The sequence below is a fragment of the Galdieria sulphuraria genome (assembly GCF_000341285.1).
Source record: "Galdieria sulphuraria unplaced genomic scaffold scaf_5, whole genome shotgun sequence".
Lineage (NCBI taxonomy): Eukaryota > Rhodophyta > Bangiophyceae > Galdieriales > Galdieriaceae > Galdieria > Galdieria sulphuraria.
The window spans coordinates 196,356-222,441 of NW_005178470.1; the positions used below are offsets into that span (position 1 = coordinate 196,356).

General features: G+C 38.1%; 15 protein-coding genes across 17 annotated transcripts in view; 5 read left to right on the forward strand and 10 right to left on the reverse strand.

The window, feature by feature from the left end:
* The window catches only part of Gasu_09660 (pantoate--beta-alanine ligase), a 1,511-nt gene extending 1,054 nt beyond the window's left edge, over nucleotides 1-457 (forward strand). For both annotated transcript variants that reach the window (XM_005708362.1, XM_005708361.1), the window contains exons 3-4: nucleotides 1-114; nucleotides 169-457. The exon at nucleotides 1-114 is cut by the window's left edge and continues 467 nt beyond it. In XM_005708362.1, coding sequence (XP_005708419.1) covers nucleotides 1-114; nucleotides 169-371 — 317 coding nt within the window. In that variant the 3' untranslated portion in view covers nucleotides 372-457. The remainder of the gene's footprint in view (nucleotides 115-168) is intronic.
* Nucleotides 458-846: 389 nt separating this feature from the next.
* Gasu_09670 (ABC transporter, ATP-binding & transmembrane domain) lies at nucleotides 847-3,557 on the forward strand. The gene has a single exon (XM_005708363.1). It carries the CDS (start codon nucleotides 857-859, stop codon nucleotides 2,960-2,962), a length of 2,106 nt encoding a protein of 701 aa, XP_005708420.1. The 5' UTR covers nucleotides 847-856; the 3' UTR covers nucleotides 2,963-3,557.
* Nucleotides 3,558-3,971: 414 nt separating this feature from the next.
* Nucleotides 3,972-5,266, reverse strand: Gasu_09680 (lactoylglutathione lyase). The gene is made up of 6 exons (XM_005708364.1): nucleotides 4,891-5,266; nucleotides 4,726-4,845; nucleotides 4,367-4,673; nucleotides 4,241-4,311; nucleotides 4,148-4,185; nucleotides 3,972-4,082 (listed from the first exon to the last, which is right to left on the reverse strand). Exons 1-6 carry the CDS (start codon nucleotides 5,260-5,262, stop codon nucleotides 4,016-4,018), a joined length of 975 nt encoding a protein of 324 aa, XP_005708421.1. The 5' UTR covers nucleotides 5,263-5,266; the 3' UTR covers nucleotides 3,972-4,015.
* Nucleotides 5,267-5,276: 10 nt separating this feature from the next.
* Gasu_09690 (signal peptidase I) lies at nucleotides 5,277-6,167 on the forward strand. The gene has a single exon (XM_005708365.1). The coding sequence runs from the start codon at nucleotides 5,364-5,366 to the stop codon at nucleotides 6,126-6,128; it is 765 nt and encodes a 254-aa protein (XP_005708422.1). The 5' UTR covers nucleotides 5,277-5,363; the 3' UTR covers nucleotides 6,129-6,167.
* A 4-nt stretch (nucleotides 6,168-6,171) lies between these two features.
* On the reverse strand, nucleotides 6,172-9,226 carry Gasu_09700 (uncharacterized protein). The gene is made up of 12 exons (XM_005708366.1): nucleotides 9,009-9,226; nucleotides 8,878-8,958; nucleotides 8,652-8,827; nucleotides 8,117-8,595; nucleotides 7,783-8,063; nucleotides 7,303-7,729; nucleotides 7,135-7,247; nucleotides 7,028-7,081; nucleotides 6,561-6,969; nucleotides 6,404-6,517; nucleotides 6,264-6,353; nucleotides 6,172-6,228 (listed from the first exon to the last, which is right to left on the reverse strand). Exons 1-12 carry the CDS (start codon nucleotides 9,203-9,205, stop codon nucleotides 6,217-6,219), a joined length of 2,433 nt encoding a protein of 810 aa, XP_005708423.1. The 5' UTR covers nucleotides 9,206-9,226; the 3' UTR covers nucleotides 6,172-6,216.
* Nucleotides 9,227-9,271: 45 nt separating this feature from the next.
* On the reverse strand, nucleotides 9,272-11,396 carry Gasu_09710 (zinc finger (C3HC4-type RING finger) family protein). The gene is made up of 4 exons (XM_005708367.1): nucleotides 11,200-11,396; nucleotides 10,767-11,146; nucleotides 9,925-10,711; nucleotides 9,272-9,862 (listed from the first exon to the last, which is right to left on the reverse strand). Exons 1-4 carry the CDS (start codon nucleotides 11,362-11,364, stop codon nucleotides 9,341-9,343), a joined length of 1,854 nt encoding a protein of 617 aa, XP_005708424.1. The 5' UTR covers nucleotides 11,365-11,396; the 3' UTR covers nucleotides 9,272-9,340.
* A 165-nt stretch (nucleotides 11,397-11,561) lies between these two features.
* Gasu_09720 (uncharacterized protein) lies at nucleotides 11,562-12,506 on the reverse strand. Its single transcript, XM_005708368.1, has 4 exons — nucleotides 12,215-12,506; nucleotides 12,051-12,157; nucleotides 11,884-11,998; nucleotides 11,562-11,835 (listed from the first exon to the last, which is right to left on the reverse strand). Exons 1-4 carry the CDS (start codon nucleotides 12,393-12,395, stop codon nucleotides 11,765-11,767), a joined length of 474 nt encoding a protein of 157 aa, XP_005708425.1. The 5' UTR covers nucleotides 12,396-12,506; the 3' UTR covers nucleotides 11,562-11,764.
* A 67-nt stretch (nucleotides 12,507-12,573) lies between these two features.
* Nucleotides 12,574-14,196, reverse strand: Gasu_09730 (uncharacterized protein). Its single transcript, XM_005708369.1, has 3 exons — nucleotides 13,057-14,196; nucleotides 12,822-13,010; nucleotides 12,574-12,771 (listed from the first exon to the last, which is right to left on the reverse strand). Exons 1-3 carry the CDS (start codon nucleotides 14,191-14,193, stop codon nucleotides 12,601-12,603), a joined length of 1,497 nt encoding a protein of 498 aa, XP_005708426.1. The 5' UTR covers nucleotides 14,194-14,196; the 3' UTR covers nucleotides 12,574-12,600.
* A 4-nt stretch (nucleotides 14,197-14,200) lies between these two features.
* Nucleotides 14,201-16,886, reverse strand: Gasu_09740 (uncharacterized protein). Its single transcript, XM_005708370.1, has 8 exons — nucleotides 16,400-16,886; nucleotides 16,174-16,350; nucleotides 16,003-16,121; nucleotides 15,879-15,957; nucleotides 15,595-15,834; nucleotides 15,170-15,543; nucleotides 14,298-15,117; nucleotides 14,201-14,257 (listed from the first exon to the last, which is right to left on the reverse strand). Exons 1-8 carry the CDS (start codon nucleotides 16,880-16,882, stop codon nucleotides 14,249-14,251), a joined length of 2,301 nt encoding a protein of 766 aa, XP_005708427.1. The 5' UTR covers nucleotides 16,883-16,886; the 3' UTR covers nucleotides 14,201-14,248.
* A 145-nt stretch (nucleotides 16,887-17,031) lies between these two features.
* Nucleotides 17,032-18,046, reverse strand: Gasu_09750 (beta-phosphoglucomutase). Its single transcript, XM_005708371.1, has 4 exons — nucleotides 18,006-18,046; nucleotides 17,589-17,950; nucleotides 17,366-17,536; nucleotides 17,032-17,314 (listed from the first exon to the last, which is right to left on the reverse strand). The coding sequence occupies exons 1-4, from the start codon at nucleotides 18,043-18,045 to the stop codon at nucleotides 17,165-17,167; spliced, it is 723 nt and encodes a 240-aa protein (XP_005708428.1). The 5' UTR covers nucleotide 18,046; the 3' UTR covers nucleotides 17,032-17,164.
* A 10-nt stretch (nucleotides 18,047-18,056) lies between these two features.
* Gasu_09760 (nucleobase:cation symporter-1, NCS1 family) lies at nucleotides 18,057-19,333 on the forward strand. Its single transcript, XM_005708372.1, has 6 exons — nucleotides 18,057-18,120; nucleotides 18,170-18,279; nucleotides 18,331-18,415; nucleotides 18,467-18,533; nucleotides 18,584-18,637; nucleotides 18,689-19,333. Exons 1-6 carry the CDS (start codon nucleotides 18,075-18,077, stop codon nucleotides 19,134-19,136), a joined length of 810 nt encoding a protein of 269 aa, XP_005708429.1. The 5' UTR covers nucleotides 18,057-18,074; the 3' UTR covers nucleotides 19,137-19,333.
* Nucleotides 19,334-19,351: 18 nt separating this feature from the next.
* On the reverse strand, nucleotides 19,352-21,166 carry Gasu_09770 (protoporphyrinogen oxidase). Its single transcript, XM_005708373.1, has one exon. It carries the CDS (start codon nucleotides 21,130-21,132, stop codon nucleotides 19,420-19,422), a length of 1,713 nt encoding a protein of 570 aa, XP_005708430.1. The 5' UTR covers nucleotides 21,133-21,166; the 3' UTR covers nucleotides 19,352-19,419.
* A 570-nt stretch (nucleotides 21,167-21,736) lies between these two features.
* Nucleotides 21,737-22,427, forward strand: Gasu_09780 (uncharacterized protein). Its single transcript, XM_005708374.1, has 3 exons — nucleotides 21,737-21,766; nucleotides 21,813-21,916; nucleotides 22,096-22,427. The coding sequence occupies exons 1-3, from the start codon at nucleotides 21,761-21,763 to the stop codon at nucleotides 22,274-22,276; spliced, it is 291 nt and encodes a 96-aa protein (XP_005708431.1). The 5' UTR covers nucleotides 21,737-21,760; the 3' UTR covers nucleotides 22,277-22,427.
* Nucleotides 22,428-22,474: 47 nt separating this feature from the next.
* On the reverse strand, nucleotides 22,475-24,126 carry Gasu_09790 (mitochondrial protein translocase, MPT family). Of its 2 annotated transcripts, none has more exons than XM_005708375.1 (4): nucleotides 24,014-24,126; nucleotides 23,108-23,965; nucleotides 22,924-23,051; nucleotides 22,475-22,874 (listed from the first exon to the last, which is right to left on the reverse strand). In XM_005708375.1, exons 1-4 carry the CDS (start codon nucleotides 24,099-24,101, stop codon nucleotides 22,554-22,556), a joined length of 1,395 nt encoding a protein of 464 aa, XP_005708432.1. In that variant the 5' UTR covers nucleotides 24,102-24,126; the 3' UTR covers nucleotides 22,475-22,553. The 2 variants fall into 2 exon arrangements, with proteins under 2 accessions (XP_005708432.1, XP_005708433.1); XM_005708376.1 differs by having other exon boundaries at nucleotides 22,921-23,051.
* A 21-nt stretch (nucleotides 24,127-24,147) lies between these two features.
* On the reverse strand, nucleotides 24,148-26,086 carry Gasu_09800 (uncharacterized protein). The gene is made up of 2 exons (XM_005708377.1): nucleotides 24,588-26,086; nucleotides 24,148-24,537 (listed from the first exon to the last, which is right to left on the reverse strand). The coding sequence occupies exons 1-2, from the start codon at nucleotides 25,908-25,910 to the stop codon at nucleotides 24,187-24,189; spliced, it is 1,674 nt and encodes a 557-aa protein (XP_005708434.1). The 5' UTR covers nucleotides 25,911-26,086; the 3' UTR covers nucleotides 24,148-24,186.

The following is a 26,086-nucleotide window of genomic DNA, read 5'->3' on the forward strand; positions in this document are numbered from 1 at the left end:
AAGCCGATGGTCTAGCAATGAGTAGTAGGAATGCATACCTCACCAAGGAAGAGCGAGAAAGGGCTACTATCTTATACCAGATGCTTCAAAGAGCCAAGGAGTTGTATTTGAAAGGTAATGTATATCCCTATCATTCTATGGATGATTGGAAGTGAACAAGTTCGATAGGCATCACGGTTATTGATCGAATACGAGAAGAGATGGAAAGTCTTGCTAGACAAGTTGACGGTTTTCATTTGCATTATGTTAGCATTTGTGACCCTAAAACATTTATCGAATATGAAAATGAGATTCCGCCTTCCGATACTTTAGTTTGTGTGGCCGGAACTTTAGGAAAAGCTAGACTTATAGATAATATACGTTTAAACTGACTGTTTTCTACTACATTTAAATACAATGTTGCTACAAGATAAGCATCACATTCTTTTGGATAGAAATGAGCTTCCCAGTTTCCGCGCCAAATTCTGGGAGATTCTTATCATTTGGCGGTTATTGGGCGAATTTGAAAATCAACGTGGCATTTCTCAACTCGTTCCGGAAGTCAGCAAAGGGTTTGAAGAAAGAGAACAATATGCACATGAAAACAACTTAGCTTGAAAATAGTTAGCTTGAAACTTGAAATGAAAGACCGCACTCCTTCCACTGTTTCACCGAAAAGACCAAAACCTATAGGACACAAGCCTTTGTTCTTATCGCAAACTTTAGAATCACTCTCTTTTCAAACAGTCAATTTCCAGACCTGTCTCCAAGACTACCTCATCTCTTCAATGATCTTATTTTGGGAGAAGAGCACGGTTCACAGGGAGCACCAATGTCTCCTCCTAAACAAGAAGCCTCAAAATCTACTGCTGACGAAATGTTTGGCTTCCATAGCATCTTTCAAGGGGATAATGAAACGAGTCTACAAACCAATCTTACGAAAACTCAACCGGAGAAACCTGTAGATTCTGATACTCAGCATTTGCCTGACTTGGACAGTAACGATACAGTCCAAGAAGTGCAGAGTCTCGAAGATAAATTTATTAGCACTTTATTTTTTGGAATGTCACTCGGTACATTCAGCACTCGCTATAGACTAACCAAACTTCACTGGATCAAATACTTTTTAGGAGACGGAAGGTATTTATTGGGTGGAGTAGTTCTGTCCATAGTTTATGGAATGTTACTGCCCGTGTTTGCTCTGTTGATTGGTAGAATATTGAACTATTACTTTGAGTTGGCTGATGGCACTCGTCTGTCGAATGCATCGTATGAAGATTCCATCCTTATTCCTTTCTTTCTTTTAGGTGGTGTCGCGTGGTTCCTCAACTTTGGACAGAATTGCATGTGGTACCGACTTGGTATGAAGCAGACATATCTAGTTCGGAAAAGAGCTCTTTACATACTTATGGATATGCCGACTCATCGAAAGGAATTTGCGTTGAGCATGCTTCGTGAGAAACACTTGACTGAAGAGGATTCGCCAGCTTTTAGAATGATGGAGGATTTTGGCAACTTTTTTTATTATGGCTCGGAAATGGTTTGCGCTCTAGTAATTGCTTTTGTTGGCAGCTGGCAGCTGACGCTACTCTTGTGTGGCTCTGGTCTGCTTTTAGTCGGCACTGGCATATTCGAGATAAAGATGCTAGAACAGTCTTTGCAACGAACTCGTACTCAAACTGAAGTAGAAAGTCATGAGAAACGTATCTTGGATAGTCTCCCATTGATTCACGAATGTAATACAGAACGCGAAGAATATCAAGTCTATTGCCAACTTTTAGATGATTTCTTCCTTGAAAATCTTAAAAGAAGAAGATTATACATCGCTTCTGCAAGCGTCTCTGTTTTGCTTGTCACGGAGATTTACATCATTGGCATTTGGTTTAGCGCTTGGCTAGCAGAACAGAAAATGATAAGCAAAGGGGATATCGTCAGTGTTCTTTTAGCTATTGGATTGGCTGCTGTGGCTATTGTAAGGTCGGTGCGCTTATTCCAGAGCGTTCGTGACTCCCGTTTTCACGTCGAAGAATTTTTTAGTACGTTTCGTAGAGACAACTCCGAGAATTCATGGTTTAAGAGTCATGCCTTGGTCATTTCTAAACGTCGCCTTCATGGCGAATTAGAAGTTCAGAATTTGAGGTTTCCAAATGAAAATTGGCAAAGAAGCAAGGGAATGTCCTTTTATGTGAGAAGAGGGGAAATTGTTGCTCTGGTCAGTAGAGATTTGGAAGAAGTTCATAAGATAATTGCCATGATTCAACGCAATATTCCTAGTGAATGTGGATTGATTACAATTGATGGCGTTGATATTACGCGGTTCAATGGAACCAGTTTCCGTTCCATTGTAGGCAATGTTTGCAATGCGAAAACGTTATTGGAGGGTACAATTGTGGAAAATCTTCAGTATGGGATGCGCGATGTGAATTTTAGTGATATTGTTACTGCTGCGCAACAGTCCTACATTCACAAATTTATTCAATCATTGCCACGAGGGTATCAAACCATGATCGGAACTCCCGATAGTCCTCACTTTCCTGAATGGGCTTATCATCGCTTAGCTTTATGTCGAGTCCTAGTTCGGCAACCTATTGTATTATTGCTTGATGCAAAGACTGTGGAGGCGTACATATACCACGATGATATTCCTGTAGATGCTTTGAAACAAATAGCAAAGGATCGTACTTGTGTGTTTGTATCCAATAGTGCCCTTGTTGTTCAAGCTGCAACAAGAATATGTGTATTTAAACATGGCGAAATTATCACACAAGGCAAACATTATGATTTGTTCGAAAATTGTTTGTATTATCGAGATGTTATTACGGAGGAATCCGAACCTTTCAACAATAGACTTTCTGTTCAAACATCTTCTCAAAATAACAAATCCTCAGAACCCCAAGCCTCGTTACTACATTTTCCGAGTAGCCTTTCGAGAAGCTCATCTGGCGCACTTGAAATGGACGATATGAACAATGGCATGGTATGATAAGTATCAACAGTGATAACTATCGAGGTTTTAGAAAGCGCATCTTTGCTTGTTTAGTTTGGAATCGAACTGTGAAATTTTTACAAGTAAATGATAACCATTGTATTCTATCTGTTGGTTTCATTGAAGAACAAGAGTTTTCAAGAAGCCCATCCATGACGACTTTTCAAAAAGGTATATTGACTTGACAACCATATTATTTGTTTGCCTCAACTAGAGAATATCCATTTCTGAAAAGTAAAAAAGGGTCATTTCAAGTCGGCCGTAGGGAATATATCCCTTTCTCCAAAACCTACGAAAGTATGAAACGAATGGAAGATAATGGAAAAGTGAACACAAACATCATCTCTCAACAAGCATTAGGGAAAACATCTTGTGCAAAAACTTGTCGTTTCTCTTTTTAAGAACGGTGGATGGGTAGTCATAGTATTACTCATCCTGCTAGTCACAGTTTCTAGAGTCATTTTGTAACACAAAAAAGAGAGAAAAAGTAGTTTATGAGAAGTTGTTTTTTAGGAAAAGGACGTGTTGACTATCCCTACTCGTATAGACGATAAGTATATGGAGGAGGAGTTGTCACAATTGATTTATGAAAATGACTGTAGTCCCTGGGTTGGTTATGCTTTTTTTCTGTACGTATTTATTGCCTTTTGAAATAAGGAACATTGATTGGTTTGGAATATGTACAGAATGATGGCGTGGAATAGGAGTTGAGAGGCATCGGATGAAAGAGACTTTAACCCTTCATAACATCCAATGCCTAGAAAATATATTTTTCATATAGGATCCCCATATCCATGATATAGTGCATCATAAACTGAAAAAAGAAAGTGGGTATAATGATTATCACGATAAACACTTAAATGGAAGTTATAGAAGGATAACAAACCCTAAAAAATAGGACTTGTGGTGCTTATCCGGTACAAACTTCCTAGAGAAAACGAGGAATGATTCCATCTTACTACTTGTTCTCAAGATATGATAGTATACAAAGTGAAGCATGGAATCATGACAAATAGATCCACATGATAACAACAAGATGACGCATTTTTATCACAATGGTTTGCTATAAGGTTTTTCAGGTCCCGAAGAACTACGCTTGATCAATTCCACCCAATATCTAATAAGTGATAATGTCAAATATATATATATATATATATATATATACTTTTCTACAAAACCTACCCATCGGGATCGGCAACAAATGCAATCTCTCCCACATCCTATATTCAAAATAGATTCATCTCATTCTTCTTCCATTTATCTATCTCAACTTACTTGAAAAGGACCTGGTTTTCGAACAATCTTGTATCCTGCCCTTTCTACATTTTCACAAGCACGATAGATATCTAGTAACCAATCCATCAAAAATAAACCCTAAATAATCCCAAGACTTTCTCTAACCATCCACTGTCAAACCAATATGACCAAATCCTCGAGGATCGACATTTCCATTATGATATATTACGCTATTATCAGATTCCGTTCCCCACTTGTGTTCCAATACCATTTTGGGGAATCGGGTACGAAGAAGAAACTCTAAACGTTCTTTGTCATCAGAAAAAGAGACTGGAATGGAGCTATCGGTGTATCCATAATAATAGTGGGTTATCTTATCATCTGAATAATCGATACGACAAAGCAACTTCATTCCCAACCCATTTTCATAAAATGATTGACTTTGAATAGGATCTTTGATACGGAACATAGTCTAGATACATATGTGTATACATAATACATAAAGAATGAAAAGGAAGACTTACATGAGACAATACCGGATCTCTTCCAATAAGTGTTTGTTCCCCAGAAAAAGTGGGTGAATTTCTCGACATCAACTGAATCCAATAGCCATCGGGATCAGCAACATAAGCAACGGGTGCATTCTATATAACCCAGTTGGAAGGGTTAAAAGTGTGTTGCCAACTTACCTTCGATTCACTTGTTGTGATGACTGCTACATTATGCTTCTTTAAAGCTTCTACTGCTTGATGTACGTCATCCACTATAAAGCCAATGTAACCAAACCCTTTAGGTTCTTTGTTACCGTTGTGATAACAAAAATGGGGATCCTTTTCTGTACCCCAGTTATGAGTCAGTTCCAAGGTAGGGTAAGGAACATTCCATAACCACTGAGCACGTTGTGTTTGTGATTGTTCCATAGAAGGTGGTGTGTCTTGAGTATACGCAAAGAAATAGAGTGAAAACGTGAGACTGGGAAAGTCCAACCGAGTCAACAATTTCATTCCTAGTTTGTTTTCATAAAAGTCTTTGCTCTTTTCAGGGTCTTTGATGCGAATCATAGTTTGAGCAAATACAGGGTTCCTTCCTATCAAAGCCAGTTGTGGTGAAGTCATAGTGGTTGAAGAAATGGAGTCGAAATGTTACAAGTTTGTTATGATTGATGGCCTCAAGAAGCTCTTGTTTTGCTATTCTTTGTTTGGGGAAACATGGTACTTGTGGTGTTTGTCACTCTTTTTTCTTTAGGAGTAATAAAAGATGGAGTTTTTGTGAATTGTCATTCAGAAAGCAACCAAAAACACTCAAGTTGGGCATCGGAAGGCTTTCTTGTTGTCAACACGTTGAGGACGAAGAGTCTCCTCCTCCTCCTACTTCTTCTTCTTGGATGGAACGACTGAAGAAGGACCCAAGATGGGAAGATATATTTACACTGACATTATCATTGGCAGTTGCTTGGATGTTCCGAGTGTTTGTAGTGGAACCGCGATTTATTCCTTCGTTGTCCATGTATCCCACATTTTATGTAGGTGATCAATTACTGGTGGAAAAAGTAAGCAAATGGGTAAGACCCATTCAACGAGGTGATGTTGTCGTGTTTCATCCTACTGACCAACTCGTGGCTTATGGATATCAAAAGGATGAAGCTCTCATCAAACGAGTGGTAGCTGTGCAAGGAGACTTTGTATATATTAGAGATGGCAAAGTATTCGTGAACGCTATTCCAGTAGTAGAAAAGTATATTGCAGAAGAACCGAATTATATTTGGGGTCCAATCCAAGTTCCAAAAGGCTATTTGCTTGTTTTAGGTGATAACCGAAACAATAGTTTTGATTCGCACGTGTGGGGTCTTCTTCCAACTGAAAAAGTTATTGGTAGAGCTATATTCAAATATTGGCCTATTCATCGAGTTGGATGGATTGAACACTAAAGTCGGGGTTTATATCATATTGACATTTTGTGGTGTGGTCACAAACCGAAATGTTCCTCCACTCGTTGCAAATAAGCGAGAACGTCGCTCACTCGCACGTCTTTGGAAAACAATCAATTCATAAAGGTCATCCACCATGGTTCGATGGATATTCCAATAGGCATGATAGGTGAAACTCATATTGCCAGCCAAATCGGAAGCATCAATAATATCCATATCGCAAAACTATCCTGTTAGATAAAAACAACAACACACACAACTCCCAAGTAACTTACTTGTTCAAAAGTATCACAAAAGGGAGCAGTTTGGTGACCTAATGAAGGTTGATACCAACAAAAAGTTTCCGCAATTTGAACAGCACGATCTCGTTTATCCGCATACAACGTAATCTGCCCAATCAGACAAAATATATTCAAATGAATGAAAACTTACACAATTACAAACTTCGTATAAATCAGGAAAATCCGTTTGGAAGGCATCCAACTCATAATCAGGATTCAAAAAGATGAGTGTAGATAATTCCATGCCTGAATATTGTATAGACTGATCGAGAGTTGAACTTTCAAAAGGAGGAGGAGGAGGAGGAGGAAGATCATCATTTGTCATGGAAACCTTATCGCAAACCATACAACGATCTTGTTGGACTTGATTCGTTGCAGGTAATATATCCATATCTTTCGTAGGTATAGATATGGACTGAGAAGTATTCCTTCGGGTTTGGAATCGTTTTCGAATCAAAGGAAAAGCTCTTAAAAAGAGTCGAGCACCCATACTATGTATCATAAAGTGTACTTTTCGTATTCCGGCATAATGAAGGCTTTGTAAGAATAAATCCAAGTCTCTGAAAAGCAAGCTCAAATCATCTTTTTGTATTCATAGGAAACCAAGAACAACCATACCTTTGTACATTGTTACTACTAGCATTGCCAACTGCTAATGAATAAGAAAGTGGACTAGTAAAGGTTTCATATCATCGGCATTTTTCAAGTGTATGTTTCTTACTTACCTTGTTCCTGCAGGCCAATTGAAAACAAATGTCTTAAGATGAGCTGGTAAGTGGGCCATTGCTAAAAACTGACCAAATCTCTTAAGTGCATCGACCAACATGTGATTATAGCCCTATATATTCGAACAGAATGAAAATAAACGAGAAGATTATAAACTATTATCTTACATGAATAAACACAAGTGCTTCAGTATCCACGGTCTTCTCCCAACCCTTGTCCACTATCAAGTTTGACAAATTGAGAAACTGACTGCTAAGGGAACCAAACCGTCGCTCCGGATTCTCTACAAAAGCAGCCAATGAAGAATTACCTCGAGAATGACTCGCTGTACTTTGTTTCTCCACATTTTCTAAATAAATAGTAACTTGTTGTGGTCGAATACTAGTAAGTGATGATGACTCGTGTTTGGGATAATGGCCTTGAACTTTCAATCCATCGTTATCCACAGATACTAGAATAGAAGTTAAACGTTTGGTATCTTCTAAATGACGATAATATTTCAATAACATTTCCTTTGCACAACTGCAAGAGTCTTCCTTGCTATGAAGACATTGACATGTTTTTGACTTACAAATATCTCGAACCACTGGATAACTAGAAGAATAGAAAATGATAAGAATACAAAGACGACTCATCCATTGACTTACCCATCCAAAGAAATATTCCCTGAAACACAACATTCGGCAGATGCTACTCCCCATTGAGGTTTTGCACGAGTCAATGTTTTTATACCTTTTACATCCGACATATATATCATACGAATGTTGATAAGCACATTGCCTCGTTCTGCTCCAGTTACATTCTCTTGACTTTCAAATGGACCTACGGGAATGCCATGATCAAAATAGCCTATGAGATTCTCTCCATTGGGACTGCTATCAAACCAAGCTCCGAGTCCATGAGGTAAATCTTCCTTCAATGGACCAATCTATAGATACAAATAGGCTCTGCAAAGTATAAGTTGAATGAAGCCATACTTACAAAATAACATTGATGAGCTTCCGAAATCGTTGGTTTGACAAACCAAGGAAACAACAAATGGAGATATCCTTGATACTGGTGAATCGCAAACTTTCGAATCCAAAAATGATAACGTTCATCTCCATGTTGCATCAATAACCATTCATGCATAGCATATGCTGGTGCAACAGAACTATGAGAAGTCTTGATATATGTTGCCTGACTATCTCTGCCTGTAGGGATATTCTCATCGGAACAACGAGTAGATGAAACACGAGTTTCTCCTCCTCCTGTATCTTCCACAACTCCTGCAAACTGAGTCCATTGGGTTAAATATCCTCTCAATAGGAAAGGCCAACAGTAATAGAACAATATAGTAAATATCACAACGCTTGCACAAATAACCAAACAAAAAAATCCCGTATAAGTCAATCCAGAGGATAACTTCTTGTCAAGAGTATGGTTGTGTGTACGACTCAGTATGTAATATATGTATAGAGCTAAGACAAGTGATTCATTGATATTCTGTATGATAACAATAAGAAAACAAGCTCACCTGTATATATTTCTGCAATAACCCACTGAAACATTTCACCTACTCGAGGAGACAACACAAACGCCAACAAAAAGACCAATCCGAGAATGAGATACTCATTCTCATCGTGATTCTTCAAAAGAAATATACTAATAAATACAAAGATAAGGTAACTTAGGAAAAACAAGGAGAGCCAGCTTTGAATATGTCAATCTGTTGGTTTTCATAGTGACACAGGTATACTTACAAAGGGATGTGTTTCGGAACTGTTAAAACAACACCCGCATTTTTCCTACTCCAAGAACGCCTCTTCATATAATTATAAGTCCTGTTCGAGTTTATCGGAGAACGAGTGGAACACATATAAAAATAGCATACTCTTCTAACCCAGTCAGTTCTCTTCTTCGCCTCTTCAAAAGTAACACAGAAGCTTGTGCACCACCAATTTCCAGTATACCTCTTAAAGAGAACGGAGAAGACCTTAGACTGGAAGCAAAACGACGTTCTTCTTCAACACAAGCTGCAATGTCACCCACTTTGGGATCCAACGGACTCGTATCCTGATATATAGACATATATAAACGAATTGGAAGAATACAATTCTTTAGATAGATAGCTTACTTGCCAACTTGTTTCCATAAGCACTGGACTGGTGACTAGCACCATTCAACGATAACTAACAAAGCTTGTTGAACCAGAATAATCTCATTTTATTCCAATGCACGACTTCCTTCAAACCCTCTCCTAGGAATGTTACTGAACAAAACTCGAACTTTCTTCTTCTTATTCTTCATAGGAGAAGAACCAAGAATATTTGTCTCTTCTGTGTCAGCTGATATGGAATACGCTTGTGATATGTTGTCAGGACTCTTTCCTGACCAAGGAATAGTGGAAGAACCACATTCTCCATAAGGAATACTAGGAAAATATCCCATATGAGAAGTTACAGCTGCATAACTCGATTCTTCTCCTCTACGAACTTCAGTCTGTCCAACAGAGTCATTTGATAAGCCAACAAGACTAGGGAAAGACTGCTCATTCATATCAACTGAAAATGAAACTTCACGCTGAAACCATTTCTTCCTTTCTTCTTCATATGCAGGAATCGAGTCCCTTTCACGGTGAAAGGCTAGCTCTTCCTCTTCTCGTCGAAGCCGTTCTTTTGCCCTTCTTTGTAGAGTTTTGGCAAACTTGTTCAATACATTTGCAGGAAGAACAGGGGATAAATCGAGCTACCAAAAACAACAACAACGTAAGTAAACATGACTAGAAGAATAGAGTTGCATAATCACACCTCGACAAAGTAAAACTCACAACCCAAAGGTAAATGCGATAAAAAGCGCATTCGTCTTTTCAGTTGTTCAGTCATCGTACAACGTTCCACTTCCACCACCTTTCCTTGAACGACTTGTGGTGCCAAGCACAAATGCTCATAATGTTCTAACAAGCATTTTACATTAAACGGATGCAAATACACATCTTGACCACTCTCTGCTTGAAAAATAAATCGAAAGTCATAAAGCTGAGAGGGATCCACCTCCCGGGATGGCGTTTCCATTTTCGTAGTTTGGCCATTTTCAGATGAAATTTCAAAGAATCGTTCTCTTCTTTCTTGACGGAGATTTTCTTCCAAATGCTTCCTTTTCTGCACCAACTCTTCTATTGCATAGTCTGCATAGGGAATATAGGAAGAGTCGTCTGTCACCATTTGCTCTATATCCTTTTCATCTCTCTCCAATAGATATAAAAGACGTTGGTCATTTGCAATGAATATCCTCGAATATATAGGCTGCATATAGCAACCGTGATGATCTTCTTTGTGATCATCCGGAATACTGCAATCTGCCAAATATGCCTGCCAAGACTCACGGAAAAATGGCTTTGCTATAAAGGACTCTTTTCTTCTAATAACAAGTCTCATACACTGTTCCATTCCAACATAACACGGAGCAACTAATCGAATATCTACTGGACGTAAGTCTTCCAACCGAATCTTCTTTCCACAAAGTGGACATTTACAGGCTGCCATATCATGAAAAGAAAAAAATCTTAAAAGACACAAAAGACAAAACAAATGTCCGCTAAAGGAAACCATTCAGAAAAGAAAAATGAGCTCATAGTTTCTGCTATACATACCACTTTGTCACTCGTGGGGCTCGAACCTTATCTAGACACACTGGACAGCACAAATTCTCCTGAACTTCATCATGGAATATAACAACTGCTTCCACATCTGGCCACTCCACTGAAACATCCAATAGACTATTTCCAGTATAAAGTTTTGCATTTCTACAGATGGCAAAATGATAGCTAGCTAAGGGAAAATTTTCCTTGTTGAATTCCGACCCTTCCAAGTTGATAAAGTGCAACTGCGAACCGCCGTATTTTTGACTGGCAACTCTTTGTACGTTCTCAAACGAACCTTGCAGCGAAGAACATCTATTGCTTGTCCCAATTTTTTCTTCATAATGAACATGGGTATGGTTCCCATAGGTGCTGCCTTCAGGCCAGTCAATCTAAATACAATACTCAAAAACAAGGAGCAGACTAGTCTCAGTAAGCAACTTACCCGATTACAAGTCCATTTCTGTCGACGGTTGTCCTTGTTACTTTGTTTCTTCTTGTAAGAACCTATTTCAAGGGGCTCAGTTGGTTGCGTGGCGTCCTTATTAAGAGCGACAGTACCGGTAGCCTGAGTGGCGTTGAGCTGCGAATATTCGTTCCAGTGACTCATTGTTTTTTAAACCACAATCTCTTAAACGATAGTTTCTGGGGTCAAATAAGTGCGGCATGATACACTTCAATTATTCATCTTTTCAAAACACATATGGCAAAACTGTTCAAACTTGAACCGTTGCAGTATTTCCTTCAATGAGAATACAATACTTAAAAAAACTCTTTCAAGTGAATAAATTGGTAGCAAGTTGGTTAAAACTCCCACACTTGCGCGCGCACACACACACACACACTCTAACCCAATCTTCGATGATAAGAAAAGAATAAAATAATTGTGCAGAGGCTTTCGGCTCTTTCCTTCAATGAGCTTCTGGAGGGTGCGTAGGGACTTTTATTCCTCATCAGATTCTTTTCACTTAAGCAATTCCGTATAGATAGAACAAGATACTCTAGTGTTATCATTCTGACAAAAAGGACAGAAATTCCAACAAATCAGAATACTTCCACTTTTCTAAATAAAAGATTTTGGCTGGAGAGTTTTCCATAGGTGTCTCAAAGAAAGAAATTTTGAACTGACCTGGAGTATCCAAACTAGTAAAAGCTCTTAAAAAAGGTCTACCCAAAGTCTGCGTTGTCCGAACTCGAAAGTTCGAAAATGAACCAACCCGATCGGAGTCCAGAAACTCTTTCAGCTGGAGACACTCGTCAGAAGATGCAAAAGATGCTGGAAAACAACCTCCTTACAGCGTCATATTCGGAAACTAGAAACTGCTTGGGCGGGGTCACCAATTCTATTTTGACAAAGTGCCAGTTTCTATCGTCTTCACTTCCCAGCTCTTTTGAACAACATTCTTGTTACACGTGTCTAGTGAGACGTTGAAAATAAAAAAAGAGGTAGACCATCTTACGCTGACAATCCTCTGCTATCTGTGCAAGTTGTATGGCAGAACAAAGTTCACAGGGAAGTATTTCAGTTTCGAATCCTTTCATAGAACAACTGTTTCCTGCTACGGAAACAAAAAGAAGAAATATGAAATGGAACCAAAATATAGTTGTAGCAAGAGTCAAGTTATTGCGTGCAACTCCCATTCCAAACAAGTCTACTGCAGCAGACGAGAGAGTGAAGTTGTGAAAAGCATTCACTCAGTCGATTTCTTCCAATGGAATGAATTGGAACAGCTAAGCTTTGTCATGTTCAGTTGACTCATGAAGTACCATTTTCCTCAAGTGCTTGCGCCATTCTTCACAAAACAAAGAAAAATCATCTCTAAAACTCATTTTGTTTATTTCTCTATCACTGTCTCATAGTCGCAATATCGACTTGAGGATCTCTCATTAGTCTCCTCGACTGACCACTACCTATAGCAAACCTATTCGCAAAGTCTTTCAACTTAAGATAACGTGCATCTCCAAATAATATACTAGAAACAGATTCTTGTCTTATCAAAGTGCTGGCAAGTCTTTGCTGCAACAAAGAGTCAATGAAAACTTGCTATAAAATACAAGCTTTCTCACCTTGGCGTCCAACAGAGGTTTGTTGTCTACCACATCATTCACAATAATATCCACTACTCCTGCGGTTGAAGCTATTTTACGTAAGCCCCAATCCTTTTCTGCTATAGCTTCAAGTACGATAAACACAGCAATGGACTGAGAAAGAAATGGTTGATGTGCCAAGGAAAATAAAGTTTCCAATAAAGGACCCTATGCAAATAAAAGTACTGCGTTGAACTGTAAAAGGTTGTATTACCTTGCGGTACATTTCAAATAGTTGCTTTGAACTAGTCTCATCCGAACTATTCAATAAAGACGCTATACAATATAAACAAGCTGTACGAATTCGTTCCTCTGGAGTATCCAAACCAGCCAAAACCGAAATAAATAATTCCTTGTTCCAAACCATTTCCAATCCTTTACGAGTGCTGGCGATGGCACTAAGTGCATAGTATGCTGATTCGCGTTTGTCAAGATCCTCTCTATTATCAATTAACTGGCCTAGCAAAGGCAAAAAGGGTTTAATTAGCACCAGTTGTTCCACCTTCTCCAAACTAGCGACTCGAGCAATCCACTTGAGGATAGCACTTTGAAGTAATCGAAGCTGCAGATTATCCATATGTGCGCAGTCACCCGATAAAAACGAATATAACGTTGAAAGAACTCCACTATTTGTCACATACGAAGATGCATTTTCTACAGAGACAAAAGTCGCTAATAATTCCAAGATATTTAGTTGGAAGAGCACATCCGAAGAAGACTGTAGTTGTTCCACCAGAATAGAACATACACTAACTGCCAGCGTAGGATTCGAGAATTGTACTAGCCAATCAATCAGCAACTGTAAAGCTCGAGTTCTAGTAGTTGTATTCACTCCATTCCCTCCCCTGGCACAAAGTTCCAACTTGGAAGCAACATATTCACAGGTGACTTGGGAAGCCATCCTAAAGACACAAAGAATTGCACTTTTCAACTGTTTCAATAATTCGAGGTCCTCATCTCGAATAAGCTCCAACATTCTATCGATAATTTTCTGTTCCTTGAGAGTTTCAATACTGACAGGATTCCATAACGCCAACTTTTCCACAGCCATGCAGCATACTTTCTGTGTCTCATACTGCTCCGATAGGAGGCCTTGTCTTATCAAATAAATACCTTCCTTCGAGTTTAACTGTTGTAGTGTAACTGGATAACCTAACACTTGCTTCCAGGCACTGCTCAAAATGAGGACGTTCTCTTGTCTCTGATTCTGGTCTTCCACAAACAATAATTCACCCAACCTTTGAAGTGTTAACTGTTGAAAAAGTTTTTCACAACTAATCTGTGTATTGGGTTCCTGAAGGTACTCTTTGACAAGCTCAATGTCTTCCTCAATAGGACTTGCCCTCATCATTCTCCCAAAAATAACAAAAACATTTATTCAACTGTTTGTGATGACGCAGTAAAAACTATTGAAACTTCAATCGATCCAGCATATTTAGGGTTCAAAGCAAATACTCCTTGTAGAACAGGCGTATCCATGCAGTTAGCCAAGGGAAAGGTAACTTTGCCAATTGGTTCGTGTTGGGAAAGACTATTCACAGAGACTAGATGTATAGTCAATTCTTGCCTTAGAATGTTAACGCAATAGAGCTCAAAGGTTTCATTCCAATAGGGATTCTCACGATCTTCTCCTTGGAAAGGAGCTGTTTCGAATATTTGGTCTTCTAGTTGCAATAATATCATTGGAAAACCAAGTAGATGACAAGAAGAAGAACGAGACTTGTTTCCAAAAGATAGTCCAAAACCTCGAATAATGGTTACTTGCAAAACACCGCCAAAGTTACTTGCAACGAGACTTAGATGTTGGTCATGATCGTACAAAAGTGGAGCATTCATTGACTTTCTCATAGGATGTTGTTTGTCTTCCTCCTCTCTATATTCAGAAGAACTGAAATGCATTCTAAGAGGATCAAAAATGGAAGTTTCACAACTATTGGTTATTCTTTGGCTGCTTGTTCCTGGTGAAGATTCTTCGAATGGGGCCTTATTCGAAGCCGTTCTTAACGACGCCAACGCGGCAAGTGCTATTTCATTCAGTTTTCTTTTCGTTGTTTGAAAACCAATAGTCATTGAAGACTCATTTTTCTTATCGGAGACTTTATCCAGCAAAGAATTGACTGACACCTTACTTTCAGATGTAACAACAGATGAGGAATCGTTGGTCTTCTTCGCTTCTAAAGAGCCAAGTTCAAAGAGACTGCGACTTTTCTTTACGGGTGGTGAATGGGAAGGAGATGCAAATCCTGGATTGGCTGGAATAGTTCCATTAAGCCACCTATAAGAAAACATTTTAATCAATGAGAATGGAAGAGCTTATCCAATCCTACCCGGCAACCCAAGGATTGGTTCGTTGTGTTTCTCCACTTTGTGAGTAATAATCGTGTTCAAACTGAAATGCAGTCACATTCGAAGAACTTTGTTGTAGAGGAGGTTGATTTCTGCTTTCCATTGGGCTTTTCTGTCCTTTCCAAGCTCCTCTCCAGTTGTAAGATTTATCTTTTCCACCATCAAAAGGAATATAAAAGGCTTCGATAAATAACGAACCACTAGCGGCATCATCTAAAGAATACCAGTTCGAAATAGTTTCTCCACCAACCAAACCTTTCAAAGGCAATTCCAATAAACCCAACAAGTCTTCCTTTTCTCCTTTTCCTGTTGGAGCATTTAATACATAAATAAAAACATTCTGAACCAATGGATCCTTATTCAGCTGGAGTCAAATTTAACCAAAGAATATAAGAAACAAAGTTACTTGTACAAAGAATTCAAATGACTGAGACCATACAGGATGAAGACTTCCATGAACGACTCTAGTCCTTTTCTTTTGTGTACCCAAATAAAGTACAACGAATGCATTGACTGTTCCTCCAAATACCGGTGGATGTAAATCTCTTGCTTCCTTAATTTTGACTCTAACCATGCCAACCATCACATCCTTTAGATCCTTTCCCTGTTGACTAGCTTGATACCAAGATTCAATAGGAAAGGATACCTTTTACCCATAAGTCATCATAAAGAATAACAAATGAAACTTACTTTTCGTGGATATACTGCCCAATCTTGAATGGTATCAGTTAAATGTCTTCGAATCCAATCCGATAAAACAGGAATATCCCTAAACAATGACATTACTTTATCATAATGAGTCGATACAACTCACATCATATCAAGTGTCTTGAGTGGAACCAACTTCAAGTCAATCCAAGGCTTCCTTATAAATGAAAAATGTACGACACTAAAATAAGGAGCTCTATCAACCAATTGTACATGTACCAAAGCCTAAACATTCCATTCCATAAAAGCGATATTAATAAGTAACAACAAAACGAACTTTTGCAGCAAATGCAAAATCAGAAAGCAAAATAGGGATTTGAACTCCAAATATTTGACGACTAAAATTGATGACAAGAATAACAAATGCTGTTCCTGTATAATGCAAGTCGAATTCTAACTGCATTTCATAAGAGGACTTGATTCGGTTCACTCTTACACGAGAACATTCAGGTGCCTAAGATATTGCTTGACACTTTTCCCGATAGAAATAGAAAGAAACGAACCTTTGTTCCCAACTTGAGTTCAGGTATTTGAAACACTTCTACAAATTTTGGGCGTGTTAGGTTGAGTCGACTGGCAATTCTTTCTCTCAACCATCTACTCAAGCCTACATTTTCAGTGACCCATAACTTTTTAACCAGAACGTTGAACCATTCACAGGATTCTTCTCTCCATATGTTCACTCCTGGTACCCACTGATGTTCCGTAGTAGACGGTAGTTCTGTACAAGTGTCTTCTTGAGCAACAGATTCCCTTCTAGACAACTCTATTCGGTCACGTAACTCACGACGGACTTGTCTCTCTCTATCAAATAAATAAACAGCGTATGCTAATAAAACAATATATATAACAGGAAACTGTGACTTTCCCAAGATGTACGCCAATAATAACAATAAACAGTGCACTTTGTAACGTTGCAAAGGAAACCAAACAACTAAAAACGTTCGAACCCTATCTATCCACCTCCAGTCTTGTAAGTAACGCATATTGCATTATATTGAGTTAAAAGATGAAAAGCTTTCTAAAACAACTTGTCGACTATTTCGATCTTTCCTCAAAAAATAAAAGATGAATGAATTGTTGTGGATCTTTCTGCCACTCATAAGAGACAAACTCTAAAGTTGTGCCTTTTTTGTATAATCCTATTCAGTAATCAATGTTGGAAAGAGAATCGTTTATATTCTGTTTTGTATACTGATAACCGTCACTCCCAAAACCCTCTTGTGGATTGGCAACTGTAGCAACTGAGACTATCGTTCTTCCAATAACTATCGAACTTTGGATAAATACCTTTCCTTGGCTATTCTTTCAAGTAGATTAGGTGACATTTCTTCAAAACTATCGAATACAATATCTGCAAAAGGTTCCAACACTTCACGAGGTAAACTTGTAGCTATTCCTATAGCACAAGCACCAGCCTAATTCCAATAATTATCTTAAAATACGTTTGAGGAAGCACAACGACTTACATTTTTGGCAGCTAAAAGTCCTGCACAAGCATCTTCGATAACTACCGACTGTTCAGGAGGACAATTTATACGCTTCAACACTTCCAAATACACATCGGGAGCAGGCTTTCCTTTGGCAACTTGGGTAGAACTCACTATATATTCCTTTTTGAAATAAGAAAGGATACCTGCCTATCAAAGCAAATATCATAATCACAGCCAATAAATAGACTATTAACCATACTTCTCTCAGATTGAATTCAATCTTTTCCGGTGTTCCAGAAGAGCCAACACCCAAATGAATATTACTCACGGACGCTTCTTGAAGAAGAGCTTTTAACCCAGGGAAAGTTGATAACTTTCCTCTCGCTAGTTCTTGATAGATTGCATCCTTATGTTCGTCCACCTTTCTAGAGACCCAGTCTATATTTGTGTCTGCAGGTAAGAAGCCTTTCTTTACGTAGTGTTCTACGGAAGAATAAACGGATAAACCAAAGACCTCATAAAAGTCTTCAGGAAACTGATGAGGAATATCAACGCCTGTAGCTTTGAGAATTGCTTGCCGAAGAGATTCACAAGACCAAGGTTCCGAGTTGACAAGCACACCTAAATAAAGAATAAGTTCATTTTTCAAAACACTTGGTGAAGCAACAGTTCTTACCATCGCAGTCAAATACGATACAAAATGAACATTGAGTCATCTCCAAATTGTGTTGGAAATGGAACGAGAATGCTTTGGTGTCGTTACTTTGCAGTAAGAGCAGGCGGTGTTGGAGGTAAATATCAAACTATAGTTGTTCAGATTCTGACCATTGTAACATAAAGGCGTTTGGAAAGTTTCTAATGCAGTGAATCCTTCTCGACTGGAACGCTTAGAAAAGAATGAAAGAATGAGGAGGGCAGGCTGGGAACTTTATGACTCCAAATTGCCCAAGGTTAGTTGTAAACTATCAAGTTCAGATTCAATTGTCTATTGTCAAGTGTAGGAACTTCGTGCACAATTATTACCAAACTCTGACAAGGAAGTACGAAGCTTTGTGGAAATGCGGATACGAGAAATGATTTTGAATGGTATCCTTTCTTGTTCGTTGCTTATAACTTAAGTGGTATTTGGGTGATTAGGAGACTTTGAAAATCTAAAAGGAAAAGGGAAACCGTTTAACTATTCTGATTCCGCAGTGCGGGATGGGTAAGGCAGCATTCTTACGCAAGAACCTTTGAGATTTATTGAATTCGTAGTACCTTTGATCTTGCCATGAAGATGCTAAAGAATAACGATCTAAAACCTCCTTGGTAAGAGAACAGAAAGATATATTCGATGAAAGTGGTTGATGCTGTTTTCAGGATTGAGTTGATGCAAGAAATAGACAAAGAAAAGAAAGCTATTCGACAGTTTCTTAGGCTTCAGTGGCTAAACTATTTGGTTGTTTCGGGAAATTGTCTTGACCAAGATGTATCTCCTATTGATGCTGGAATATGGTGCAAGCAAGAAGAAGAGTATTTGAAGCAGCAAATTGCGCAATTGAATCGCAAAATAGATGACTTCAACTTGCAAAAACCGGAGAGGATGGACTTTATATTTAGGCTTCGTCTTCGTTGGATAGAAGAAGTGAAACGAGCTCAACAGCCTTTGAGTCAACAAGAAAGTGAATGGGTCAAGTCAAAGCAAATGGAGAATTTAGCTAAGCGTTCTTTCAATGAAAAGCCAAAGGAAGTCTTTCAAGTTTCAAGTGGCAACGAAAGACGTGCATCTCTATCTCAGTTTCGTCGTCTAGTTGCTTTATTTTGGTGAATGGTTTTCATCGTTACATGGAAGCAAATACTCAAGGCATTCTTGATAAACAGTGAATAAGGGTATTCATTAAACTGTGATATGACTTTAATGAAAGTTTTCTTGTTTGTTTAGAATATGTAATTTGGAAATTGTGCACATCATGGCACGTATCTTCTGTATATCTCATTGTGTTGGATAAAAATATTTAGTATTCTAACGATACGTACAATGAGAAAAATAATTGACATGACTCGTTTGTTTTGCAGTCTTTAATGAAAAGGAGTATTAACATTATATCGTCTCAAACGACTGTCGAAGAAAGCAATTCTGTATTTTCTTTGATATAGTAAGATGCTTGATCAGCAAGTTGCATACCAAATGACACACAATCTCCAAAAGAAATTCCGCTGACATAATTACCACCCAAAAACACACCTGGAAGAGTTTCACTGACTTGACTTTGAATAGTTTCCATTCGAGAGAGATGACCTAGTTCATATTGCGGAATGGCCTTGTTCCAATGACGTACTCCCAAAACCTTTGGAAGAGCTGCATCTTGCCTTAAAAGTATTTTCCTTATATCAGAATCAACTTGTTTCACAACTTGGTCTTCAGATAGCGAAGCAATATCCGTATCCTGAGCACCTCCAATGTAAGAGGATAAAAGATGATAACCTTCAGGTACTCGATATGGAAATAGACTACTCGACCAAATGGTACCCAAAGTACGAATTTTTGTACTTCTTGGAATCAAATGACCAAAACCAGATAAAGGAAATCGAAAAGATGAAGAGGGATACGCTAAGGATACTGATACTACACAAGGATAATAGATTTGCTCCAACAGATCTGATGCATTGGGAATGAAAGGTCTCAAAAGAGATGCAGTGATATAAGCAGGACTAGTAAATATCAATGCCTTCGTACGTATTACTTTGGTGATTCCATTGGGTATTTGAAACACTGCAAAGTAATCCTCACATGACTGATGACTGCTTCCATTTCCGCTCTTCTCCAGTCTTATCAACTTCCATCCAGTCTTCACTTTGTTCGAAAGCTTCGACTGTACTGATTGGGGGTACATTTGTAAGCCATCTTTGAATGAACCAAGAGAGCCTCTTGGAACCTTGAGAGAACCTTTTGTTTCTTTCTTTCCTTTACTGTTCTTTGTTTCAAACATTCGAATAATAGCACCTTCAATAAGGCTTTGGGTAACACCTTTTTCTTCCAAGGCTTGAACTCGTTTGAATGCTGCTTTCATACTCAGCTTGGAAGGATCACCAGCATATACTCCACTAATAAAAGGATCCACAAGCCGTTCATATACCTCTTCCCCCAAATGTCTCGTTACAAAATCTCTTACGGTTTCCTCTTTCTTTTTGAGATTCATTGGAGCAAAGCCAATAGCTCCTAGAAAGGCACGCAATTTTCCTCTTGTCGACAACAGAGAAAATTGGCAGGCTTCAAAAGGACTTGAAGGAATCTTATGAAGTTTATCCTGGTAGAACACATATCGTGGCAGCTTTGCATCAGCTAAGACCAGTTTGTCTACCAAACCTAACTTTTCGATCATAACAAGAATATCTGGAGTAGGTTGGAATGTATTTGGACCTTCTTCCCAAATGAAACCTTGCTCCTTTCTAGAAATGATATTTCCTCCGACTTGTTCATTTTTCTCAGCTACTAAGACATCAATGCCACTTTCGGCCAATTGAAAAGCAGCAGTACTTCCTGTGACGCCAGAACCAATAATCAATACACTACATTCGCCATCTTCCGTGTGCTGAGCTGAAACAGCTTTCCATGTTTGACGAAAAGGCAACTTAGAAACGTGGCTAGTTGTTCTCTGCTGTTCGACCACTTTACGTCTCTTTATATACAACTCATTGCCGTAAAACCAACTATTTCTATTTTTGCAGGTATAGTGCTTACACGAAAAAGTGTTTTTAGGTCTCACATACTGAGCTGCTTTGATAACCGCGTTTGGACAAAAACACAAGAATCCACTGCTCATTTCCTCAATACACTCTCCCAACAATCTCGATATCCTTGTAAGCCTCTTATTTATGAAAGGTTTTCGTACAATGATAAATAGTAGAATGCAAAAATATCGAAAAGTTCTATAATGAATATATTTGTTTCCAAGTTTCTCCTTTTAGAGCTGTTCTGTGACCACAAAAATTCTAAGACTTGTTTCCATTGAAAAGAAACAAGTCCACATAAATGTTGTTAAGAATATCTATCCAAATGGAGGATACTATAAAGTTAGATATAAGGTACTGACTATAGTGAAGATTGCCAGCCTAATTCGAGAATGCTAAGATACATTTGAACAAACACTGAGTTCAAACAAGGATTGTTTTCCACCTTATCTTTTTCCATCCGTGACAAAATGTGCAAACTTTATTCTTTCAAACCACAGCAACTTGCAATTGAAAATGTCAATATTTTCTGAAAATGCAAATTTGAAGAGAAGGCGGCTTTTGGAGACACTTCCAAAATAATATTTCCTGTATTATGAAGTTATCCAAAGTCATAGGCAATTCATTAGCGTTCAAAGGAATCACCCGATAGAAGTTGTCATATATGACGTTATATTATGGTCCTTGTATTTGCTTCAAGGAATTTAATTATTGTTTACAATGCAGGTAATTCTTCTTCGTCAGTTTTTGTCGCTGTGCCTTTTTGTAATAGAATATAAATACATTCGAATGGGTTGAAGAGAATTGGATAGTGAATTTTTCTAGAACCAGGTCAACTATATGTTGTTGTGAAAACCAAGATAACAGAAATCCTAGGTAAGTAGTCTAGTCATCAAAGTATGTGTCCAGATGATTATGGGTCGTTGCTACTCCTTGATCAATCATGAGGAAAACTACACCGCCGTTGAAAGGCATATGATGGACACCATTCTTTAGATAATTATCTTTTGCTGATTGTTGATCGGTTGTTTCTTTTTCTGAAACCTTTTTTATAGGAAACTACTCAACAACTTGTTCTTAGACCAAGTTTTGTTTTCTGGTTCTAAAGTTTTGTGTCTGTATCCCAACAGAAGGATAATATTTGATAAAAGTTGTGGTTCCTTTTTGAGGAACACCCTTTATTATACTTTGAGCAAGCAGAAAGACGATTGGCTTCTTTTGTTGATTACATCATAAAAAGTGAGGTAATTCATTATGTACGAACTCTTGTATACTGCAGCTCTTTGGAATACCACAATTCTGGTGCAAGGCTATCGTTTCTTTTGGGACTTTGGATTCAAAAGACCTTAAATAACCAAGATTCCCTGGTGTGGCTGTTAGGTTCAGTAGAGGTTCTCTGCTGTAAATATGAAGACTGAAAATTGAAGTGTATTCAAAAAAATCATAAGATTTATGGCCTGCTCAGTTTAGACTTGCTATCACAACATATGGCCAGTCTTATCACAGAAATAAACTACCCTTTCCATTCTTCAAATTGTTTCTGAGCTTTTTCGTCCATAAGATCGGGATAGCGAGAAAGCAGTTCACGTACTTCCCAGGATCCCGGAATATTTCTCAGATTATCCATAAAGTACTGTATGATAGCTGCATCCAAAGGATTTTGAATGTTGCGTATGTCATTCAATACGAGACAAACTCCTTCGATACATAACTTTCTTGTGCAAAAGGTTAGAACAGAGTAAGCAAGCTTCAAATCAGGAGTAATGTTTTCATCTTTCATTTGTCCATACCAGTACATCACCGTATCTGGATTCTCACCAGAAGCTATCTGACCCTGCACAAATGCTTAAGAAAACATAGAAACTCACAATTTTACATACTACCTTGATAATTGTAGAATAAGTTTTAACATCTGGCTTCAAACCCAATTCCTTGAGCTGTGCAAATAGTTCCAATACCCGAGAAAACTTCTTGTCCTCACAATATCCATTCATGAGTGTATTGAAGCCAACTATAGAAGTTCAATGTATTTCCATATTGTTTCATCAGATGAAGAAATGTAATTACCTAACTGTGGACCAAATTTTGAAGTCTGTTGTTTAAATGCTGCTTCTGCAAGATCGTGACGTCGCATATAACCATATGCCTTTATCAAAGTATTGTATGTAACTCTATCTGGTTCTATTCCATCAGATTCCATTAAATACAAGATTTCCTCCACTTCACGTCTACTTCTTCGTCTGCCAAAAAAATCTAGAAAAATATTGAATGTTATAACTGGTACACGAAAACCTTTGCTGTGTAACTCTTTAAATAACGTCCAACCCCTTATATCCGACCTTTCTCGTACTAATTTTCTAATAAGCCAATCGAAACTGCTTTGAAATGGAATAAATTGGTTTGAAAGAGAACTTTTGGCCAAAAAGTCATATACAGTTGCCACAGCCTCTTCAACAAGATTCGCACCTACAAGACAATAAACATAACAGCTGTACATAACAAAGTCCTTTTCTATTCCAGTTTGTGAACAATATTTCCATATATACTGAACCCCGGCTAAGTTCCGTTGTCGGATAAAGAATCGTACAATTTCTCGAAAAGTAAAAGATGTCGCCTGGCCACGCTTTGTCAATTCTTCCGCAACTTTCAGAGCAAAGACCACATCCCCTTCACGACAACAAAGCTGCACCAATAAATTTAACAGTACGGCACTCGCTATGTGGCTCTTGTCCAACGAGAGGGAGTATGCAGCGGCTGATTGAAGACCATACATCTCATAGAGGTTTAACACCTTTTTTCTGTTTTGCTCAGTAATGTCAGCAAAGTCTGTAGACGTCCTGGACCCATTTGTAGACTTGTTACAAAACACCTCGCATCTTCGACAGATCCAAGGACGAGACCAAGACACGTGTTTGGTAAAACAAGCTACAAACGATTTTGAGTTGATAGCGAAAATATAAAGAAAAAAGGTACCTTTGTGTTTCAAACGCTCTGAAATGTTTGTAGAAGAGCGGTACGGTGACGAGAAAAGAAAACCTGTTCTGGATACACTGCACAGCATGAGATTTGCAAGAATCCAAATTATCTCGCTTCTTGAAAGATAGCTTCAGGATGCGTTCCAATTTCTTTCGTCATTGTTTTTCTCTTCATTCCAAGTGCTCTGTTTTAAGTAGAGCCTTTTTAACGAGTTCTAATATGTCGTGTTCAGAGATTACGATATCAGCATTTCTTCTCCAGCGCGTACAGTTATCTGGTGAAATATATGAATACGACATGTAGTTCCTATCCAATTTGGTTATGATCTTACTAGCGACCAAAGGCCTCCAGTTCCAGTATAACAAACCACTCAGTTCGGCCAAAGTTCCAAAATATGGTTCTCCACAGCAGCCAAAGTTGGAGATTTCTATAACTGCACTTCCCTGTCTCATATATATAACGTTTGTGAGTCCAGCTCCGTGAGCAGCTATGAATACTCTAGTGGTCTTCATTATCATAACCTACAGTATCTGATAACAAGTCTCTTTTAAAAGTTGGAAGAGTATACTACCTGATACCAAAAGGATGTATCTTCAAAACTAACCATCCTCGTATTTACTCCAAAAAAATCTCTTATTGCAGTAGCAAGTGACTCAATATTGATGATTCGCCTTGTTTGTTTCCTCTGTAACAAGGTAACTGGAAATCTTTGCTGGAACCTTAGTCTCCAAACAAATGGAATATGACTATGAACTGTTTTACGTAGCATTGAAATTACTTTGATGTTATAGACCCAAAGAACATCGTGACCAAGACGAGGAACATGTCTTACATTGTAAACAATTTGATCGAAACAAACCAATCTATTCTTTGTATTCATTGAGGAGTTAATTGGGGACAGTAGGAATACATCCAGTATATCTTCCTTAAATAGGAACTGCATTCGACCATGAGTCCATTGTTCCAGTAATATTTTGCTGATCGCAAGTGTGTTTCTAAAGTATGGATTCTTGCCCATGATACAATTTCTCATGGAGATTTCAGGTAATATGAAGTGGAATTCCAAGTCATTGTGTGACTTTGCTATTTTTGATTGATAAGCAACGGATAACAGCGCAAGCAGATCCTCAATGAAATGGGGAATATGACACCAGAATCTTCCAATGAATGTCAGTCCTGAAAGATGTGTCAAATATTCGTTACTAATATTGGAAATTCTCTTTGCTGCGTTGTTGCTTTTGTTGAAACAGTAAAGATAATCATTACCTCCGGTAATGTTTGCAGGTTGGGTTGAAATAAGAACATCCGAAAAAGAAGCGAGACTTGGTCTGAATAACTTCCTCATCTGCTCTGATAATATACTTATGCCATACTCTTCCGATGCATCTACCACTTCGAAAGCACCAACATGTTTTGCGAGCAACAATGCCCATCTTCTTGTATTGACAACTGCGCAGACAGAGTTGAATCGAATTAATTTTTCTGTCCAGTTCTTTTGGATTTTTCCAAAGAGTTGTTGAGCTTGTGCAGAATTTAGATGTATCTGACTTGCCATTACAGTGCCTGGAATTTGTAAGCTACTGTAGCCATCGCATTTCTTTATTATTGAATTGTTTTCCGTTGAAAGGAAGCTTTGTTCCTGGTTAATTATATGAGAATACAAGTATATTGACAGAAAGTTCAAGAATACAACTGCCAAAATTCCTTTGACAACCTTTTCCTTATTCCAGTATATTAATAGTCTTAATTTTGGCCTTTTACAGAACAAAATAAAGCTTTTTCCATTGCCCATGAATAGAGCATTCCTTTGCAAGACTTCAGATAGCTTCACTGAATCCTTTTTAAAATGCACAAAAATATAAAATATACCAAATGCGCCAAATTCGAATGTCATTTTTTATCTCAAACTTTGGCCATTTCATAAAAAAAATTATCCAATTATCTGCAGCCTATGAAAGACAAGTTTTCATCAAACAAATGTTCTCAGCTTGGACAATGAGTCAACTCTCATCTCACGACAATTAGAAAAGTTCAAAAACAATTTGGCAGTAATGAAAATATTTGAATTCC

What these genes read in the sequence shown, in the direction of transcription:
- Gasu_09750 (XM_005708371.1), bottom strand. Translation starts at nt 18,045, where the DNA reads ATGACTCAATGTTCATTTTGTATCGTATTTGACTGCGATG. An exon ending in TATCGTATTTGACTGCGATG is followed by an intron (nt 17,951 to 18,005) that starts GTAAGAACTGTT and finishes TTCTTTATTTAG; the next exon opens with GTGTGCTTGTCAACTCGGAA. An exon ending in TTGAATTCAATCTGAGAGAA is followed by an intron (nt 17,537 to 17,588) that starts GTATGGTTAATA and finishes TTGCTTTGATAG; the next exon opens with GCAGGTATCCTTTCTTATTT.
- Gasu_09700 (XM_005708366.1), bottom strand. Translation starts at nt 9,205, where the DNA reads ATGTCTATATATCAGGATACGAGTCCGTTGGATCCCAAAGTGGGTGAC. An exon ending in GAACTGACTGGGTTAGAAGA is followed by an intron (nt 8,959 to 9,008) that starts GTATGCTATTTT and finishes AAACTCGAACAG; the next exon opens with GACTTATAATTATATGAAGA. An exon ending in GTTCCGAAACACATCCCTTT is followed by an intron (nt 8,828 to 8,877) that starts GTAAGTATACCT and finishes ACATATTCAAAG; the next exon opens with CTGGCTCTCCTTGTTTTTCC.
- Gasu_09740 (XM_005708370.1), bottom strand. Translation starts at nt 16,882, where the DNA reads ATGCGTTACTTACAAGACTGGAGGTGGATAGATAGGGTTCGAACGTTT. An exon ending in ATTTTGCATTTGCTGCAAAA is followed by an intron (nt 16,122 to 16,173) that starts GTTCGTTTTGTT and finishes TGGAATGTTTAG; the next exon opens with GCTTTGGTACATGTACAATT. An exon ending in CATTTGAATTCTTTGTACAA is followed by an intron (nt 15,544 to 15,594) that starts GTAACTTTGTTT and finishes CAGCTGAATAAG; the next exon opens with GATCCATTGGTTCAGAATGT.
- Gasu_09790 (XM_005708376.1), bottom strand. Translation starts at nt 24,101, where the DNA reads ATGCTGTGCAGTGTATCCAGAACAGGTTTTCTTTTCTCGTCACCGTAC. An exon ending in AGAGCGTTTGAAACACAAAG is followed by an intron (nt 23,966 to 24,013) that starts GTACCTTTTTTC and finishes AATCGTTTGTAG; the next exon opens with CTTGTTTTACCAAACACGTG. An exon ending in ATTCTACAATTATCAAGGTA is followed by an intron (nt 22,875 to 22,920) that starts GTATGTAAAATT and finishes GCATTTGTGCAG; the next exon opens with GGTCAGATAGCTTCTGGTGA.
- Gasu_09710 (XM_005708367.1), bottom strand. Translation starts at nt 11,364, where the DNA reads ATGAGTCACTGGAACGAATATTCGCAGCTCAACGCCACTCAGGCTACC. An exon ending in AGAAATGGACTTGTAATCGG is followed by an intron (nt 11,147 to 11,199) that starts GTAAGTTGCTTA and finishes TATTGTATTTAG; the next exon opens with ATTGACTGGCCTGAAGGCAG. An exon ending in GCCCCACGAGTGACAAAGTG is followed by an intron (nt 10,712 to 10,766) that starts GTATGTATAGCA and finishes GGTTTCCTTTAG; the next exon opens with CGGACATTTGTTTTGTCTTT.
- Gasu_09680 (XM_005708364.1), bottom strand. Translation starts at nt 5,262, where the DNA reads ATGATTCGCATCAAAGACCCTGAAAAGAGCAAAGACTTTTATGAAAAC. An exon ending in TCACAACAAGTGAATCGAAG is followed by an intron (nt 4,846 to 4,890) that starts GTAAGTTGGCAA and finishes TGGGTTATATAG; the next exon opens with AATGCACCCGTTGCTTATGT. An exon ending in TTTGTTGCCGATCCCGATGG is followed by an intron (nt 4,083 to 4,147) that starts GTAGGTTTTGTA and finishes ATCACTTATTAG; the next exon opens with ATATTGGGTGGAATTGATCA.
- Gasu_09670 (XM_005708363.1), top strand. Translation starts at nt 857, where the DNA reads ATGTTTGGCTTCCATAGCATCTTTCAAGGGGATAATGAAACGAGTCTA.
- Gasu_09780 (XM_005708374.1), top strand. An exon ending in CAAGATAACAGAAATCCTAG is followed by an intron (nt 21,917 to 22,095) that starts GTAAGTAGTCTA and finishes CCTTTTTTATAG; the next exon opens with GAAACTACTCAACAACTTGT.
- Gasu_09760 (XM_005708372.1), top strand. Translation starts at nt 18,075, where the DNA reads ATGCTTTGGTGTCGTTACTTTGCAGTAAGAGCAGGCGGTGTTGGAG. An exon ending in ATGACTCCAAATTGCCCAAG is followed by an intron (nt 18,280 to 18,330) that starts GTTAGTTGTAAA and finishes TGTCAAGTGTAG; the next exon opens with GAACTTCGTGCACAATTATT. An exon ending in ACGAGAAATGATTTTGAATG is followed by an intron (nt 18,416 to 18,466) that starts GTATCCTTTCTT and finishes TTGGGTGATTAG; the next exon opens with GAGACTTTGAAAATCTAAAA.
- Gasu_09720 (XM_005708368.1), bottom strand. Translation starts at nt 12,395, where the DNA reads ATGGGAGTTGCACGCAATAACTTGACTCTTGCTACAACTATATTTTGG. An exon ending in TAGTTTCCGAATATGACGCT is followed by an intron (nt 11,999 to 12,050) that starts GTAAGGAGGTTG and finishes GAGTGTCTCCAG; the next exon opens with CTGAAAGAGTTTCTGGACTC. An exon ending in TACTAGTTTGGATACTCCAG is followed by an intron (nt 11,836 to 11,883) that starts GTCAGTTCAAAA and finishes AAAACTCTCCAG; the next exon opens with CCAAAATCTTTTATTTAGAA.
- Gasu_09730 (XM_005708369.1), bottom strand. Translation starts at nt 14,193, where the DNA reads ATGATGAGGGCAAGTCCTATTGAGGAAGACATTGAGCTTGTCAAAGAG. An exon ending in TATTTGAAATGTACCGCAAG is followed by an intron (nt 13,011 to 13,056) that starts GTAATACAACCT and finishes TTATTTGCATAG; the next exon opens with GGTCCTTTATTGGAAACTTT. An exon ending in AACCTCTGTTGGACGCCAAG is followed by an intron (nt 12,772 to 12,821) that starts GTGAGAAAGCTT and finishes TCTTTGTTGCAG; the next exon opens with CAAAGACTTGCCAGCACTTT.
- Gasu_09690 (XM_005708365.1), top strand. Translation starts at nt 5,364, where the DNA reads ATGGCCTCAAGAAGCTCTTGTTTTGCTATTCTTTGTTTGGGGAAACAT.
- Gasu_09800 (XM_005708377.1), bottom strand. Translation starts at nt 25,910, where the DNA reads ATGACATTCGAATTTGGCGCATTTGGTATATTTTATATTTTTGTGCAT. An exon ending in ATACATCCTTTTGGTATCAG is followed by an intron (nt 24,538 to 24,587) that starts GTAGTATACTCT and finishes CAGATACTGTAG; the next exon opens with GTTATGATAATGAAGACCAC.
- Gasu_09770 (XM_005708373.1), bottom strand. Translation starts at nt 21,132, where the DNA reads ATGAGCAGTGGATTCTTGTGTTTTTGTCCAAACGCGGTTATCAAAGCA.